General features: G+C 45.9%; 1 protein-coding gene across 1 annotated transcript in view; it reads left to right on the forward strand.

Annotated features, from left to right (window-relative positions):
* TBCD (tubulin folding cofactor D) overlaps positions 1–17,289 on the forward strand; it is a 2,329,415-nt gene that overhangs the window by 1,241,979 nt on the left and 1,070,147 nt on the right. The window contains exon 18 of the mRNA XM_085616794.1: positions 13,267–13,352. Coding sequence (XP_085472920.1) covers positions 13,267–13,352 — 86 coding nt within the window. The remainder of the gene's footprint in view (positions 1–13,266; positions 13,353–17,289) is intronic.

Raw genomic sequence — 17,289 nt, forward strand, 5'->3', positions numbered from 1 at the left:
CTTTCGGGTGGATGATCAGCTCTTCGTGGGTTATGAGGGCGCTAAGAAAGGGGAGGCAGTGCACAAATGTACCATCTCTCGATGGGTTGTTCTATGGATTAAGATCTGCTATTCTTTGGCAAAAAAGGAACCTCCAGTGGGACTGCGTGCTCGCTCTACCGGGGCGACGGCAGCAACTACTGCTTTGGGACATGGAGTTCCCTTACTTGACATCTTTTAGGCATCCTTGCACACGTTTACCAAGCATTACTGCCTGGAAAGCCAAGTGCGGAGAGACTGCTTTTTTCAACCTTTCTGTTTTCCAGGACTTCCTGGTGTGAACTTAGTTCGCAGACCCACCTTTGGGGTTGGCATTGCTGGGGTATCTCTTCTAAGGTAAGGAATCTATAACTACAGTCTCTTTCAGATGAGCAAGTTACTTACCTTCGGTATCTGTAAGAGACATATGTAGTTATAGATTCCTTACCGCCCCACCCATTCTCCCCGTTCTGCAAACTGACTTCTAGGGATAGGGACTCCCTTCCAGGACCCTAGTTTTGTGCACCAGTGGTCAGTGTCTTGCATAGCTCTGCCTTTCTGATGGATACATCTGTCTGTGGATTCCTCACCTTTTGAATTCTCCCCTGCGCCAGCATTCTGCAGAAACTTTTTTCCTAGCTGTCCCACGTCGACTAGGACGTCACAATGGCACACCTCCAGTCGCGACTCCGTCTGACATCGTCGGAGCCACAAATAGACCTCGTCGGTGTGCTGACGTAAGTTCCCATTTTTCTACGCCGACGACGAGTAACGGTTTTCTTGGACGCTCCATTTTCTTTTTAGGTTACTTTGTTTCTGCTATTACCCTTGGAGTGGTAGTGCGATGGAATTGAAGAAGTCTGGTTTTAAACCTTGGGAGGAATGCAGGGGCCATTTGTCAATCACGGACCCCCATGAAGACTGTGGTGCCTTTCCTCGGACCATGATGTCGGTGGTTGCACCAGCTGTCGGAAGATGAACCCGAAAGCTTTGAAGGAGCGTGAGGCTAAGCTGTTCATGCCGAAGGCAAGCAAGGAGAAGAGGGGTCGAAAGAGGTCGAAATCGTCAACTTCACATGCTTCGAAGGCAAAGAAGCACAAGAAAAATAGAAGGCATGGTTCTCGACTTCGTTCGTCAAAAGGTAGGGCTTCGAGATCGCCTTCTCCGGCTCCGAAGCTTCGCTCTAGAGAGGTCACCTCACCATCGCCTTGTCCTTCTCTTCCAGCGACTCCAACACGCTCTCCGACGCCGAGAGGTTCTCTGGCACGTTCACCGACGCCGAAAGGTACTCCTGTGCCGAGTTTCTCACCGCCGCCGAGGGATTCTCATGAACCTAGGATGCCCTCTCCTGTGCCTGCGACCTCTCCTGTCTTGGGTCAGTCATCACCGGCGCCTTCTCGGCCTCGTGTTGCTCCAGATACGCCTCCTTATCCACCCTTTCCTGGGCCTGGGTTGGATCCTTTGCATTTTCTCAATGCGTTGTATGGCATGTTTGCCAGGGCAGCCTACCCTACCGGTGCACCGTCAGGTCCCGTGGGTCTGCTTGCTTTTAATTTGGGCGTTCCTCAACAATATGCCCAGGCACCTTTCATGCCCTTCATGCCGACGGCCCCATCCTAGCAGTTTCTGGCCCCGAGGTTCTCAATGCTGTTCTCTCAGTCTCCGACTCCATCTGGTGGACGTTCTTCTTCTCGACTTAGAGCATTGCTGTTGTCCACGTCGGAAGCTCTGCCTTTGACGCCGGCTCCAGTTTAATCGGCGCCAAACGCAGCGCCGCCAATGCTGGTTCCTATTCCAAAGATGAGGTCTAGAAGAGATGCACAGAGACTGTTAAAGGAAGAGGAATATCAGCAGGATGAGGCTGAAGAAGGTGAAATTGAAGAGGATGAGTTTGAGGGCCTTGAGGAGGCAAGTGGTTTAGATACTTCCTCAGAATGGGAACTTTCGTCACCAAAGGCTTTACCCTCTCAAGATGTTGCGCCATATCATGCCGTTATTAGGAAGGCTGCTGAACTTTAGGATCTTGAGTTACCCACTGCTGATTTCATGCCAAATATTCTTACAGAAGTATTGCACGCTCCTTCCTCCATGGTTGAACCTCTTTTACTATTTAATGAGGCTTTGAATGACCTAATTTTGGAGGTGTGGTGGAAGTCTCTTTCTGCACCTGCAGTTTCAAGGACTATTGCATGAAGGTACAGGCCTGCTCCAAATGATCCTGCTTTTCTTTCAGCTCATCCTTCTCCTGAAAGTTTACTGGTGCAGGCTTCTTGTTCAAAACAATCGGCGGGGTCTTTCCCTCAGACTCCTGGAGACAGGGATTCAAAAAAACTAGAACAATCCTCCAAAAAGGGTTTCTCCTCTTCAAGTATGACTTTGAAATCCACCAATGCAACGTGCTTGTTGGGGAGGTCTAGTCATGCCTTAATGGACTCGGCAAAACAGTTTGTTCCAAAGGTGCCGGAGAACGATCAAAGTTCTTTTTTAGAGATCATGGCATATACGCAGACTGCTGCTCGTCAAGTTATCCAGTCTGGTTTGGACACTGCTGATTCAGTGGCAAGAGTGATGGGCTCTTCTATTTCTACAATGAGGCATGCCTGGGTTAGGTCTTCAGAGTTCTCTCCTGATGTACAGAATACTCTCCTCGATCTTCCGTTTGATGGATCCAAGCTTTTTGGGGAAAAGGCTGATTCTGCGCTGCAGAGGTTTAAGGACAGTAGAGCCACGGCTTAATCTTTGGGTCTCCAGCCCCAAACTAGAGGGTTTGGATTTAAAAGATATTGTGGTTTTGGCAGGATGTCTTCCTTTCGAGGCTGTCAACAACTTCAGCAGCAGCAGAACCTTCAGTACAAATCTTACAGAGGGAAGAACAGAGGTCGTCTGCGGGGTGCAGCCCGTAAACTCTCCTCCTCCTCCTCTTCTGCCCCTACCACTGGTGTCACTGGAAAGCAGCTCTATATCCCCCATCTTTGAGCATGCTCGTCCTGTAGGGGGTCGGTGTCCCATTTTCTACAAGTTTGGAAATCTATCACATCAGACCTTTGGGTTTTGAATCTTGTGGAAAATGGGTACCCCCTTCCCTTTCGGGAGTTTCCTCCTCCTTACCCTCCTCGCCAGGGCTGGTGCTCAGAGGACCATTTGCTGCTTCTGCAGCAAGAGGTTCTTGTGTTATTGCAGAAAGGTGTGATAGAGGTGGTCCCGGAGCAGGAAAGGGGTCAGGGATGCTACTCCATGTATTTCCTGATCCCCAAGAAGGATGGCAGGTTTAGGCCTATCCTGGACCTCAGGGTCTTGAATTTTTATCTCCGGCAGGAGAAATTCAAGATGTTGACCCTAGCTCAGGTTCTTCTGGCACTGCAGCAAGAAGACTGGATGGTGTTGATCGATTTTGCAGGATGCGTGTTTTCACATCCCCATCCTGAAGTCGCATCGGACGTATCTTCGTTTCCCGGTAGGGTCCCAACACTACCAGTTTGGGGTCCTTCCATTTGGTCTTACTTCCATACCTCAAGTCTTCACAAAGGTAATGGCGGTGGTGGCAGCACATCTCAGAAAGTCGGGGATTCCTGTTTTCCCTTACCTCGACGACTGGCTGCTCAAAGCAAAGTCGCCAGAGATGGTGCTTCATCATCTGCAGGTAACAGCGCAGCTGTTGTACGTTTTGGGTTTCTCGATAAATGTGCCCACGTCTCACCTGGTGCCCTCTCAGCGCAACCTGTTCATTGGGGCAGTACTGGATACTACAGTGTGTTGAGCCTTCCCACCTCCTCCGAGGATTCTCAACATTCAGGAAATGATTCCCTTGTTTCACGATGGAGCGGTTGTTCCAGTCCTGAAGGTCCTACGCCTGCTCGGTCTGTTCGCTTCCTGCATTCTGTTGGTCAACCATGCACGCTGGCACATGAGGACACTCCAGTGGTGTCTCTGTAGGCAGTGGTATCAGCACAATGGATATCTCAAGAAGACGGTCAGGATCTCCATAAATACTGCAGCGGATCTGTCTTGGTGGAGTGTACAGGGCAACTTGTCTCAAGGAAAGCCCTTTCAGCTTCCTCCACCGGTGGCCACAGTAATCAAGGATGCCTCCACTCTAGGGTGGGGTGCTCATCTGGGGGATCTGGAGGTCAAAGGTCTTTGGTCTCCAGAGGAAAGGTTGCTTCACATCAACCTTCTGGAATTGCGGGCGATACATTTGGCACTAAAGGCCTTCCTTTCATCCCTTCGCAGTCAGTCAGTTCAGGTCCTGACAGACAACACTACCGCGATGTGGTACATCAACAAACAGGGAGTTGTAGGGTCGTATCGCCTCTGCAGAGAGGTTCTGCGACTCTGGTCCTGGATTCAGGGCCATAAGATTTGTGTAATCTTATGTGCGGACAGTCTCAGTCGGCATAACTCGGCCGATCACGAGTGGCGGCTTCATCCGAAGGTGGTCCATCTCGTCTTTAAGATATGGGGATTTTCTCGATTGGACCTCTTTGCCACTCGCATGAAACGCGCACTGCCCGTCGTTCTGCATTCTCTAGTTTCCGATGCAGGGAGCATTGGGGGACGCGTTTCAGTTGGATTGGAGTTCGCAGCTCCTTTACGCGTTTTCCCCCCATATCCTTGATTCCTCGAGTTCTGATGAAAATTCTCCAAGACCGGGCCCAAGCCATATTGATCGCCCCGGATTGGCCAAGAAGGGTGTGGTACACAGATCTACTTCACTTCTCATCTCCCCCTCTGCTCTGTCTCCATCTCCGGGCCGATTTCCTCTCGCAGTCGCAGTGGCACACACCCCCACCTCCAGAGCTCGCACATTCATGCCTGGAGATTGAACGGGGCAATCTGAGTTCTTTTTCTTTCCCACCGGATGTGGTGGAATTTATTTTATCAATTTTATCATCCAGGAGACACTCCACTAAATCTATTTAGTTCTCTAGGTGGTCCAAAGGTGTTAAATGGTGTGAAGAGAGGTCCATTGATCCTTTGAAGGCCCATTTGTCTGACATTCTAGGGTTTTCTCTTTCTTTGGCCCAGCAGGGTTGTGCTGTTGCTACAGTAAAGAGATATTTGTCGGCCTTCCTATGCTTGCCGAACCAGCCGTCTTTAGTTAAGTCCCCCATTGATATGAGGTTCATTAAGGGCCTTACCAATAGGTTTCCTCCCACTCCCTTCATTATGACTCAGTGGGATTTAAATCTTGTTCTTACATTCCTAATGTGTTCTCCTTTTGAGCCTCTTCATAGTTGCCAGTTGAGGCTTCTTTTTTTTAAGACGGTCTTTCTGATCGCTATTACCTCGGCCAGGAGGGTAAGTGAGCTTCAGGCTTTTAGTTCCAAACCTCCGTTTGGACCATTCATGCAGAAAAGTTGGTTCTCAGGACCAGGGCTGCTTTCCTGCCTAAAGTGGTTACTCCTTTCCATCTTGGACAATCAATTATCTTACCTACCTTCTATCTTCCCTCTCTTCCTTCCAAGGAGGAAGAGAGACGTCATTGCTTGGATCCTAAGAGAGCTCAGTTTCTATATGGATAGAACCAGGGATCCGAGACTGGACGATCAGCTCTTCGTGGGCTATGTTGGACGAATGAAGGGCAAGGCTGTGCACAAGCGGACTCTCTCCAGGTGGATCATCTTGTGCATCAAGATCTGCTACGCCTTGGCCAAGAAGGAACCGCCTGAAGGTATTGGAGCTCATTCCACCAGAGCCAAGTCTTCTTCTTCTGCTTTGGCTAGAGGTGTTCCTGTTGTTGACATTTGTAAGGCAACAACTTGGGCCTCCCACCACACCTTTGAGAAGAATTACTGCTTGGATTCGGATGTTAGGAGGGATGGCCATTTTGCAGGCTCTGTGCTTCAGGAGTTTTTGGTTTAGGCAGGTGGACATCCTCCTCCGGGAGTGAGACTGCTGTGGGATTCAGTTCAAAAGGTGATGAATCCAGAGGCAGATGTATCCATCAGAAGAACAAGTTTCTACCTTCGGTAAAGCTTTTTCTGGTGGATACAGTATCTGCCTGTGGATTCCTCACTGTCCCACCCTCCTCCCCGTTGTCCACCTTCGTATACCAAAAGGAATTATTGGTTATTTGACATTTTTGTTTTCCTGTGTCTTTTGATTGCCTTGCTATTGGTTTATAGGAAATGCTTTGTTTCTTTAGGTTTTCCAATTTTCTTTATACTGTGTGTATTTGTGTTTATATTGTATACTGTGTATACTTCAATTATGTTGTCGGTCCACCCGTTCTCCTCGGATGCACGGAAAAAATGGGTGGAACTGATGTCAGCACGCCGACGAGGTCTATGTGTGGTTCTGATGATGTCAGACGGAGTCGAGAGCAGAGCCGTGTCATTGTGACACCCTCGTCGACGTGGGAGAGCTAAGAAAAAAGTTTCCACGGAATGCTGGCGCAGGGGAGAATTCAAAAGGTGAGGAATCCACAGGCAGATACTGTATCCACAAGAAAAAGCGTTACTGAAGGTAAGTAACTTGTTCTTCTGGCTTGGAAAGTCACGTCAGAACTTACGTCAGCGCGCAGGGGCGGCATCTAAGCAGACACCGCATGTCATCCCGCCGACCACAATGCGGACGACGGATGCGGAGTCGACCGATGCCACCTACCGACACGCTGATGTAATGATTGTTACCACTGTAGAAATTGTTTTAAGTGGATTATGTTCTTGGGATTACGTCTGTTTTTTCATCACTTTTAGTATTTGTTTATAAATATTGATTATGACATACCACACTTTGTAGAATGCAGGTACGCATTACCGACTACCTTACCGTCTGAAATGTTTTTGTCACTCACTTCTCTTTGCAGGAATATTTTCCTAGCTCTTGTGGTGATGTCTTAAATGGATTTTCCCAAAGCTACATTCAGCCAAACAAAAAGAGGGTGGGAGCACACTTCCTCACATCCCCTCACTCAGTTCGTTCCAATGCATCATAGTAAATGCAGTGCATGATAACACTTACTTAAGTGACGATCTTTCGTTTTTCAACCTTTTTGGTGCACCAAGTGCTGTGTATCTCTAGACATGTGTTTTCAGGATAGTTGTCCTTCAGTAGAGAGCAACACATTGTTTTGGGGATGTTGGAAATCCTGCCCAACGTCTTCTCAGTTCTGTGTACCACTCACTGGATGCAGGTGCATCAGCCAGAGCTTGTTGGCGCATTAGCTCAAGGTAGCCTTTTCAAACCAAAAGAGGGTGGGAGTTCTTCCCAATGTTTCATGATAAATGCAGTGCATAATAACACTTACTTCAGTGTTTAGTGTTTCTGGGTCGAAAAGTTACACTTGACTGTAGACTTGCCTTAGTTCATTAAGCCGCGTCTGGTGGCTCAGTGGATTAATGCATCCACTGAAGGGGCCTGTGTTCAACCTCATGGTCACAGGTTCAAATCCCGGTGGATCCACTCAGCCTTTCATCCATTTGTGGTCGATAAAATGAGTACCATTGAGTTGGGTAACAATATACATCTGTTATTTCAGCGCCAAGATTCCCCGTTGCTTGGGTGAACGTGCGCTTTACAAATACACATGTTATGTTATCAGGGCTTGGCCAGGAATGTCCCTCACAGTTTAAAAACTATCACCTATAATAAATACGTAACTAAAGCATAAAGTAGCAGCCCTCTGTTGTTTGAAATCAGCAGATTTTACATTAAAATGGCCACAGAATTTGTCACTGACGTAGTTTTAAAACTATATAGTGTACAATGTTTGGAAATAGTTTCTGCAAATATTTGTCATTTGCACATCACCAAGTAAAGTGTTCTGATGTGTTTTCCTCCAATGAAAAATCTTTGTTTGCATCACACTTCTGAATTGCAAGAAAAAAAGGTTCTTTCATAATTTTTGATCTACTTGCACTATTCATTTACAAGCTGTTCAAATGTTGTTTTAGAGAAAAAAACTGACATTTTACTGCATTTTGTTTCACAAGTATTGTCAAATATCTCACTTGATAAAAAGCATTAACTGTAAAAAGAGAAAGAAAAGTAAACACCATTTTCCATGAACACATGAGCAACAATTAGTAAAAAGACAAACTGACATTTGACCTCTGTCCTTGAGCAGTTGTGTCAAGATAAAACAAGATTTAACACTGTTTTAATTGATAATTCACTTCCTGAACCAACAGAACACCTGTTTCTTCCAGCATAAGTTTACTCACCAGCAGGGTCAAGTAAGTGCTAAAAATAGCTGGACCTGCTAAAATTTAGATTTTTCAAGGCCTGTTGTTGGCGCAGGCAGTGCTGTGCATCTCCATAGACAAATGTTTCAGCATAGTTTTCTTTCTTCAGTAAAGAATTTGCAGAAAAACTATGATGTTGCTTTCCATATGTTATCCCTAACTTGCCTTTTATGGCAAGTACATACCCCTGGTATTATATCAAAATGAGAACTGCTTACCTTAGTTTTAAGCTTCCTATTAAGGAAAGGCTCAGTCAGTGCTGATGTGAATTTTTGATGGACACATTTCATGAGAATATCTTAAACTGAGTCACTCTAATCATGCGCTTTTTGATCCAATGCTCGTTTCGATTAACATGCCTGTACTCTTGTGGTATACATTTAAATTTAGTGTAAAAAACAACAGAATAAGTATTACTGCATTTGGAGATTATTGCTGCATTTTGATGTATTCCCTAAATGGGGCTGTATGCACTGTTACTATGTGCTTGTTGTGTATGCCTCTTTATATTTGCTGTAGTAAAGGGTTTAAGGCAGGGATCTCAAACCTTTTGTGTAATACGAGCTACTTATGTGCACGTAAAATAATTGCGAGCTATTAACATTAGTATACTGATAATGACCTCATCAGACAAGATTATATTAGTGGCCACCATATGCAAGCTACCCAAAGTAATCACTCTGCATCAGGCAGGGTTGCCAGGAATAATGTAAAAAATACATTTTCTAATTGGAATGCCTGTATGTAGGTAATACATGGCAGCCACAGCGCAGTGCCCTTGCACAAAAGTAATGATATTCGTAATAAGTCTCCCCACGATTTATCACTCAAACATCATCCTTACATAAATTTAGAAAATTTAGCTATTTTTCTGCAAACATCAGCTTATGAGGCCTGAAAATGTATACAATTTCATCACGAATACACAATTTTGTCATGCATATATTAATTCAACCAAGCAAAAGGTTACAATTTAGGGCTGGGATGCACATAGGAGAGCCGCTTACAGGTAGTTGGAGAGCTGCTAGTTGAAGAAGTCTGGTTTAGAGGCTCATTCATCAGTGTAAAGACTTCGGGCCCTCCATATACTGCTGTCTGGATTGATTGATTTGCACCTGTTATTTTGCCTCTGCTTCGCCGTCCTACTCCCTGGTCCACCTCGGGTTTTCCCGTAGTAGTGGAGGGAGTATCAGCAATTCATTTCACTTTCCTCTTCCGGATCAGAGACCGGAGGGGGAGGAGTCTCGATATCTTTTTAAACCCATGCTCTTTCTCCCACGCAGCGGATGCGCGCAGCGGGCAAGCCAAAGGCAAGCCCGTCTGCGCCCGTCCACGCCCGGCTGGGACCAGGGGCAACTCCCCCTGGCCGTCTACATGGGGAAACGACAACTCTAATCTATGGGGCACAGTATCTTTACTCTCTCAGAGTTGCTCCTACAGATCGATGCCATCACATGCTTAATGTATTTGATGGTGACACACAGTGCAAAAACTGTGATTTTTCCCTCCAACGTGTCTCTGAACGGAAAGTTACTAAGGACGCTTCACCCTCTTTAAAGATGTTTCTATTAAATTGTAGATCTTTCTCAAAACATACTACTGAACTGTCCTTCTTAATGTCAGATCTTAAACCCGATGTTCTCTTTTTGACAGAGACATGGTTACATACTGAATCAGAGCCTATTATTGCTCAAACTCTCCCCCCTAGCTACTCAATCTATAGGGTGGACCGCAAGACTGGGAGAGGCGGAGGTATAGCTATTTTAGTTAATAATACATTTAATTGCCGTATTACAGCAGATCCTCTACCAGGTTGTGAAAGTCTTATTTTTGCCATTGAAGTATCCCCGACCAGTACCTTCTCAGGTCTCCTTATCTATCGCCCTCCTGGCAATCCAATACAATTTTTTGATGCAATTCCGACGATGGTAGCTAGTCTGGCTGCTATCCCCTCTAACTTCACGGTACTTGGCGATCTTAATCTTCATTTAGATTATCCTTCCGATACATCGGCTATTGAGCTGACTAAGAATCTTTTGGCGCCTCAGCTAAGGGAGAAAGTGCTGACCCCCACTCACACCAAAGGCCACTTGCTGGACCCTGTCTTTAGTAATTGCATGGAGCTGAGGGCAGGTACTCCCATTCCTTTTCCATGGACCGACCATTTTCTGATCCCTGTTCTCTGGGAAATACCTACTCTATCTCGCCCTCTTAACATAACTTCGGTACTGGAACGCAATAGGACGAAACTTCCCATGGACCTATGGAAGCAAGTCCTTGGAAGCACTAAGCCTGTTAATGGACCCAACCCCACCGAGGCCCACGAGAATTTTCATCTCTGGATCCAGGGGTCACTGGACACAGTACTACCTAAAAAATTAAAACATATAACCAACAGACAAAAGACTGCCCCTTGGTTCTCCCCCAAATTAAGGGGGATGAAGCAATCTTGCAGAAGGATTGAACGGCAATGGAGGAAAGATTATTCAGTTACCATTAAAAATTAATCCAGAGGAGCTATTAGAAGCTATAAGGCTGAGCTCTGGGCAGCCCAAGCCACGTTTTATGAAAACAAGATCATGCTCTCTGCAAACTTCTCCAAGGAAATTTTCCGTATTGTTAAGTCCCTTACAAAAGTACCTTTTAAACTACCTGCATCGGATGGCTCTCTTACTCGCTGTAATAGTTTGCCCATTTTCTTTGCCCAGAAAATTCAAAACATTTATCGTTCCTTTTCCAACTGACCTAACCCCATCCCGAGTGCAACCACACCAGAGTCATTATCCTCTACTCAGTCCTCTCTGGTTAAATTTCCTCTGATTGACACTACTAGTTTGGACTCCATCATAATAAAACTTAAATCTGGCTCCCCAACAGACCCTGCCCCTCCTCAGATTCTTTCATCAGTCATTGAAATTATTTCCCCCACGATCCTTGATCTGGCGAATTCTTCCATTGCCTCCGGCATAGTTCCTTTAACTTGGAAATGCACCATGGTCAAAGCCCTGTTGAAAAAAAGCAATTCAAATCCGGACGATTTTTCTAATTACCGCCCAATTTCTCTTCTACCCTGGGTGAGCAAGATTGTGGAGAAGCACATAAATTCCACATTGGTGGACTTTCTGGAACATCAACCATCTTCTCCATCCCTCCCAAACCGGTTTCCGCCCCCAATTCAGGACTGAGACCGCTCTGCTTGTAGCAGTGGAGGAGGCGAGGAGGATCCTGGATCAAGGGGGTAATGCAGTGCCGCCTTTGAAACTGTAAACCATAACATCTTGATTTGCAGACTAAGAGATCTGGGAGTGTCTGGTATAGCTCTCCACTGGTTGCAATCTTTTTTGACCGAACCATCATTTAGGGTTTTTGAAGGGGAGGTAGTTTCCAGCCAGATGACATTGAACTGTGGAGTTCCTCAGGGTTCCTCCCTGAACCCCACATTGTTTAATGTTTACATGAGGCTACTGGTAGATGTTGTCCATCCATTTGGCATAAAAATGGTCACCTACGCAGATGACAATCAGTTAGTGGTGGCGTTAAACCACCCCGAGCGATCACCCAGCGCTCTAGGCTGTTGCCTAGAAGAGATAGCCAGATGGATGGACCACTCGTGCCTTAAGCTCAATGGGGACAAAACGGAGCTTATGCTTTTGGGCAATGCCCCCGTATTTAACTCAGCTTTGCTGTGGCACAACTCTCTTGGGCCCATGCCGGCTCTTAAAGAGCAAATTAAGAGTCTGGGAATATGGCTGGACCGCTCTCTCACCTTCAGCCACCAAGCGGTAAAACTTTCCGCCTCCTGCTTTGGCATACTTAGAATGCTTCAAAAGGTCCTCCCTCTCCCCCCTTTTCAAGCCAGACGGTTATTCTCTCTCGCCTCGACTATGGCAATGCTCTTTATCTGGGTGCCCCTCATTCAACCATCAATAGGCTCCAGATTGTTCAAAACTGCGCTGCTCGCCTCCTTTTACAGATCCCGCGGTGGCAGTCGGCAAAACCTGCCATTAAGACCTTACACTGGATGCCGATCAAAGAGAGGATTCAGTTTAAAGCCATGTGTCTTGCCCAGAAAGCTTTCTGGAAGACTGGTCCTTCCATTATCCAATCTTTAATTACTCCCTACCAACCGAGAAGGGTTCTCCGATCCACCACCGCCTTCCTCTCTCTCCCACCCAGAATAAAGAGAGCTAGAAGTGGTGTACGGTCCTTCACGTATAACGTATCAATTCTTTGGAATACTCTCCCTATTTCTCTTCGACAGGAATCCAATCTGCTTGTCTTCCGGAAGCTTTTAAAAACTTGGCTCTATAAAAACTGGCACTAACTTGCATCCTACTGGTTCTGGCTGTGCTGTCCCTAGCGCTGGGAGGCCTCAGGGTAGCCATCGCGCTTTATAAATACAATTTCATTCATTCATTCATTCTGCGTCTCGAGTAAGCATCCCCTCAACACTGCACAACTGCAGCAATACTAAAAAACAGTATCTGAACCCTCCAACACTCGCCAAACTGAAACTGTAGATCCAAACAAATCTAAAAATGACACAGCCACAAATACGCAGCTACACAGCAACTAAAACAATATGACTACAGCACTGCCGCAATAATATAACTGTAGAACTACAGCTTGCCAGCTTCACAATAACAACTGCGACAACTCTTCAGTTACTGCGATGCAAAACTAGACTACCACATCAGCAGTGTTATGGTACAACGCTACAATCACACTACTGCCACACGTTTACTTGCAACACCACAAGTGCCACTACAAGGCTAAACCTCATCACTACAACATCGCAAAAGTTAAATGCCAACACTAGAAGATGCTCCGTGAGACCCACAGCGAGGGCCTCTGGTTTTTGATGGTTCTCCTGGGTCAGACGCAGCACATGGGCACTACATTAGGGTTACCGCTGCCTTTAGGTGAGTCTGTGGCATCTGTCATTGCTTGTAACACTGTGTTATCACGGTCGGTTGCTACATTTTGATAATGGTATACCTATGAAATTGTATTATTATTTGTTCATTACTTTTACCAATGACTTTGCTTTTTGTTGTTACAGGGCACCTTCCCTCATGGTATCGACATTCTAACCGTTGCCGATTATTTTGCTGTTGGTAACCGAGTAAACTGTTATTTAAACATAAGGTGGGTTTGTAAAAATGTTTCTGTATGTTTTAAGCGGGGGTTCCAGTTGTCAGTTGATATGAAATGTGCTCAGCCCTGAACGAGTCATTCATTGCGTTGGCAATTGAGGAAGACTGACTGCCGAGATCACAAACTGAGGTTTTGAAAACAGTTCCACTTCTAGCATCATTGATCCTGTTAACAAGACATTCAAGTGTAAATAGGCAGTCTGTTCATTAGGGTAGACCTGTGTAAAGGATTGAGATGCGAGCTACTGCGGCAGGGCTATAATGTGATGGAATGGTGCGCATCTCATAGTGCTGGAGAATGGAGTTTGTTTTAAAGAAAGGAGAAAGAACTAGGTTGACCCAGGATCAGTCTAGTGTTTGCTGCTCTTTCATTCATTGGTTATGTATAGAGCAGATAACACAAAAATCTTTGAATATAATGAAAAAAGTAGAATCAACTTACGATAAGCTAAAAGAGTGGTCCAGAAGATGGATATTCTATTTTCGGAGGATCAGGGAGTCTTCCCATGTCTCACCTGAAAAAAAACATGACTCACCTCGGTGCATAAAAGACATTCCAATGGCAGTGCTTGCATCTCCGGAGATACTTCTTGTGGTTCACAGACCTCTGCACAGCATGTGCAGAATCGGTTGTGGACCTTCCTGCTGGCAACACTGGAAATCCTGCACTCTCCCGCTGCCTCTTTGTCTCAAAGAACCTCCCAACAGCAATAAGTCATCAAAACACACCATAGCAGCTGCATCGCTTTGTTGTATCAAGGGAAGGCTTTTAGAGGCAGGTATCCGCTCCCTCCCACCCCCAATATGAGGGCGAAAGAGAGGGTCATTAAAGACAAGTAACATTGAGTTTGTGTCTTCTCCAAAAGCTGTACACTGACCTTAGTGCAACAACACACAGCACCATTTACTACATAACAGTTGTATCAAGCATAAACCAGCCCACCACAGCAATTATCTCACAGTGGTGTTACGCTCAGCGATTTCATCAACAACATATAACAGAAGCACTTAAATGCTCAGGCTACCTGCCTTTGTGCAAGGTGATGCCTCTCACAGCAGGCAACACTGGGGCTGGTCCCAAGCAAGACTATCCACAATATGGGCACATGAAGAGTGAGATCTCTGCACTTTTCTGTTATTAACCTTCCTGAATTAGCATTATAGGCAGAGAAATAGGCAGGCATGGCCTAGAAAATTCCTCTTGTTGAACAACAGAAACTACGGTCCCTCCCACCCTTAACCCCTACCATCTGCGAAATGGCAGTGCTCAGAAAGAACTAACTAGCAGTCACTTACTAGCAAAAGGTAGCATGGAATTTCTCAAAGTAAACCTGTCTCCATTCTCCTCACTGGATGTACACCATAAGGCTACAGTAATGCAGGCAAATACACTTCCGCTCTCTGGGGAATCTAACCTCATATGTCATCTTGTGCCATACTAAGCAGGGGGCAACTAAACTGGATTATATTTTGCTTTTGTAATCAACCTAACACTGTGAGCCAAACTGTAATAGTGAAAATCGGAAAAAACATCCACTTTAGCATTTGCAGAATCTCTTTATTAAAGTTCGCAATATTTACTAAGTATATTATCACACGTTACTACGATCATGGGGTTGCTGCTTCCGTTTGAACGCAGCCAAAAGCCTTGAATATTTCTTTCTATATGAGTCCGTCCATTACTTTACATTTCCAACTCCTGAATTGATCAGCTGTTCTAACTGAAGCGGTATTCTAGCATCAGCCTAGCAGTGGATAGACCCAATATAGCACTATCTCAGGTACAAATAATGTATTTCTCCAAAAAGCTACCTCTGTATTTCTACAACCTGCCAGGAAAATTGACTTTGACCTAACTTCCAATGGTCACCTCTCCTTTTTCAAATGACCCTCTTTCTAATTTTCATTTTCTGCATGCCTCCTCTCTCTGCGTACAGCTTACTCCAAGCCACATGCATGTTTGCCTTAATCCATTTTCTTGTATTACTATTAAATGCCTAAATCCTGTGCCAAAGACTACAACCTCACTTTCTTGATAGTCAAGTCATACCCCTGCAACCTACCAACAGTTAATCTTCAGTAGCCTGTCTGTCAATACCACCAACCATCTGGACAAACTCACATACACTTCCCCTGCCCTGCCCCCAAAGTAAGATCTACCACAAAGTAACTGGAGGAAATACTTGGAGTGGTTTCTCTAGGAGCATAAAACGAGTCCAGAAATCAACAATAACCATTGGGTTAACCACTAGCCTAGCAAGCAAATTCTAAAACTTTTGAGTGGTATAATATAGAGCAATGCTTCTAAAAAAAAAAAAAGTCTTGTTGAACCAGAATGTTAAACGTATATTTAAAAATATACAGTTGATTAGTGGAGCTTAGTGCACGGGTAAATCACACAGTAGAGAATGAAACAAGTGTATATACAAGAGAAGACATTAGAGAAATACCAATAGTTGTGAAAGGACAGTGTGCATCTTGGTCAATCATGGTCTTTTTTTAAACAAGAATATCTGATAGAGACATCTAGCCACAGATTCCTTACCTCTGGATTTCCCAGGCGTCAAATTGGATCCGGGAGATTTTTCTCTGGGCAATACCCCAGCGCGCCTGTAGGTGGCTTCAATCAGCTCTGTGTGGCGTCATCTGCGATGTTGTGATGTCTGCGTCACGTATATAGGCACCACCTCAGTGCAATGACCTCAGTTCTTTTCTTCCTGCACCAGCCAGCGCAGATCTGTGAAGAGACCTACCCTCTGTCACATTTTGACATGCTTTTTTCAATGTTTTGTCGACTCCATTTTGGTGTGGTTTTTTTTTCTCATCATTTCTAAGAAGACTTCTGATTTCAAATCATGCATCGCCTGTCACCACACCATGTCAGTGACAGACCCACACCTGGTTTGCCTCTGGTGCCTGGAGCGCGACCATGACTCGAAGTAGTGCTCTGACTGCTGGGCCATGGTTCTGAAAGCTTTGAGGGAGAGGTCCCTAAAGTTGCTTGCGGCTCAGCACCATGCTGCTCTTCTCGGAGATGTTGCTCATGGTCCCGGTCGAGAGGAAAGTCCTGGCACTGCTTCGGGAGTCCTAAGTCTTCATCCTCCCACTCAAAGTCATTTAGTAGATCAGGTAGGAATAAAAAAAAACATTAGAAGTCGAAGCGTGCTTCAACCACTCCCCGTCCGTCGGCCAAACCGACAGAGGAATCTCTGCTTTCTAGGCCTCGTTCTGCTGAACCTGCGCCTGGGTCGACCCCGCTCTTCTCCGCTTTTCTGCGACACCATGTGCCTCATACTTGGGTGGCCTGACCCTACCGGCATGCCTTTGGACCCTGGAGGCTCAGAGGGGGCTCAATCAGGTTCTGCACCGTCAGCTCCGGCTCTGGCACCGATAATCCCCCATGGATCGGTGATGGCTTCCGCCCAACGCTGTTCATGCCATTGCAACCTTCCCCGGCCCCAACGTCGAGATTCCAGGTGATAACAGCCCCATTCATCTCCAAAGACCTGAATCTACGCCTACCGACGCCAATACCGGTGCCAACTGAACCCTTAGGTCCTAAGTAATTTCCTCATCCTTATTCAGAAGGGCTAGGAATGGAGGAAAATTGGGAGGGGTCACTGGACCCTTTAGAAGACCAGCCTTACCAAGAAATGGAGTGGTATGAGGAGCTGGGTGAGGTCAGACGACTGGATACCTCTCCAGATTCTTGCCTGCTTTCTCCCCCTACCGTGGCTACATAGGAGGGAACATCATATGCTTTGGTGGTGAGAAGGGCAGCTGAGGTCCTGGACCTTAAGCTCCCTTCCGTGGCAGTCAAGACGAATATTGTGACAGAGGTCCTGTAGCCAGATGTCTCCTCTTCCGAACCCTTGCTGTCTTTCAACGAGGCTTTAACTGATATCCTACTGGGAACCTGGTCCAAGCCC

This window comes from Triturus cristatus, chromosome 7 (genome assembly GCF_964204655.1).
Source record: "Triturus cristatus chromosome 7, aTriCri1.1, whole genome shotgun sequence".
Lineage (NCBI taxonomy): Eukaryota > Metazoa > Chordata > Amphibia > Caudata > Salamandridae > Triturus > Triturus cristatus.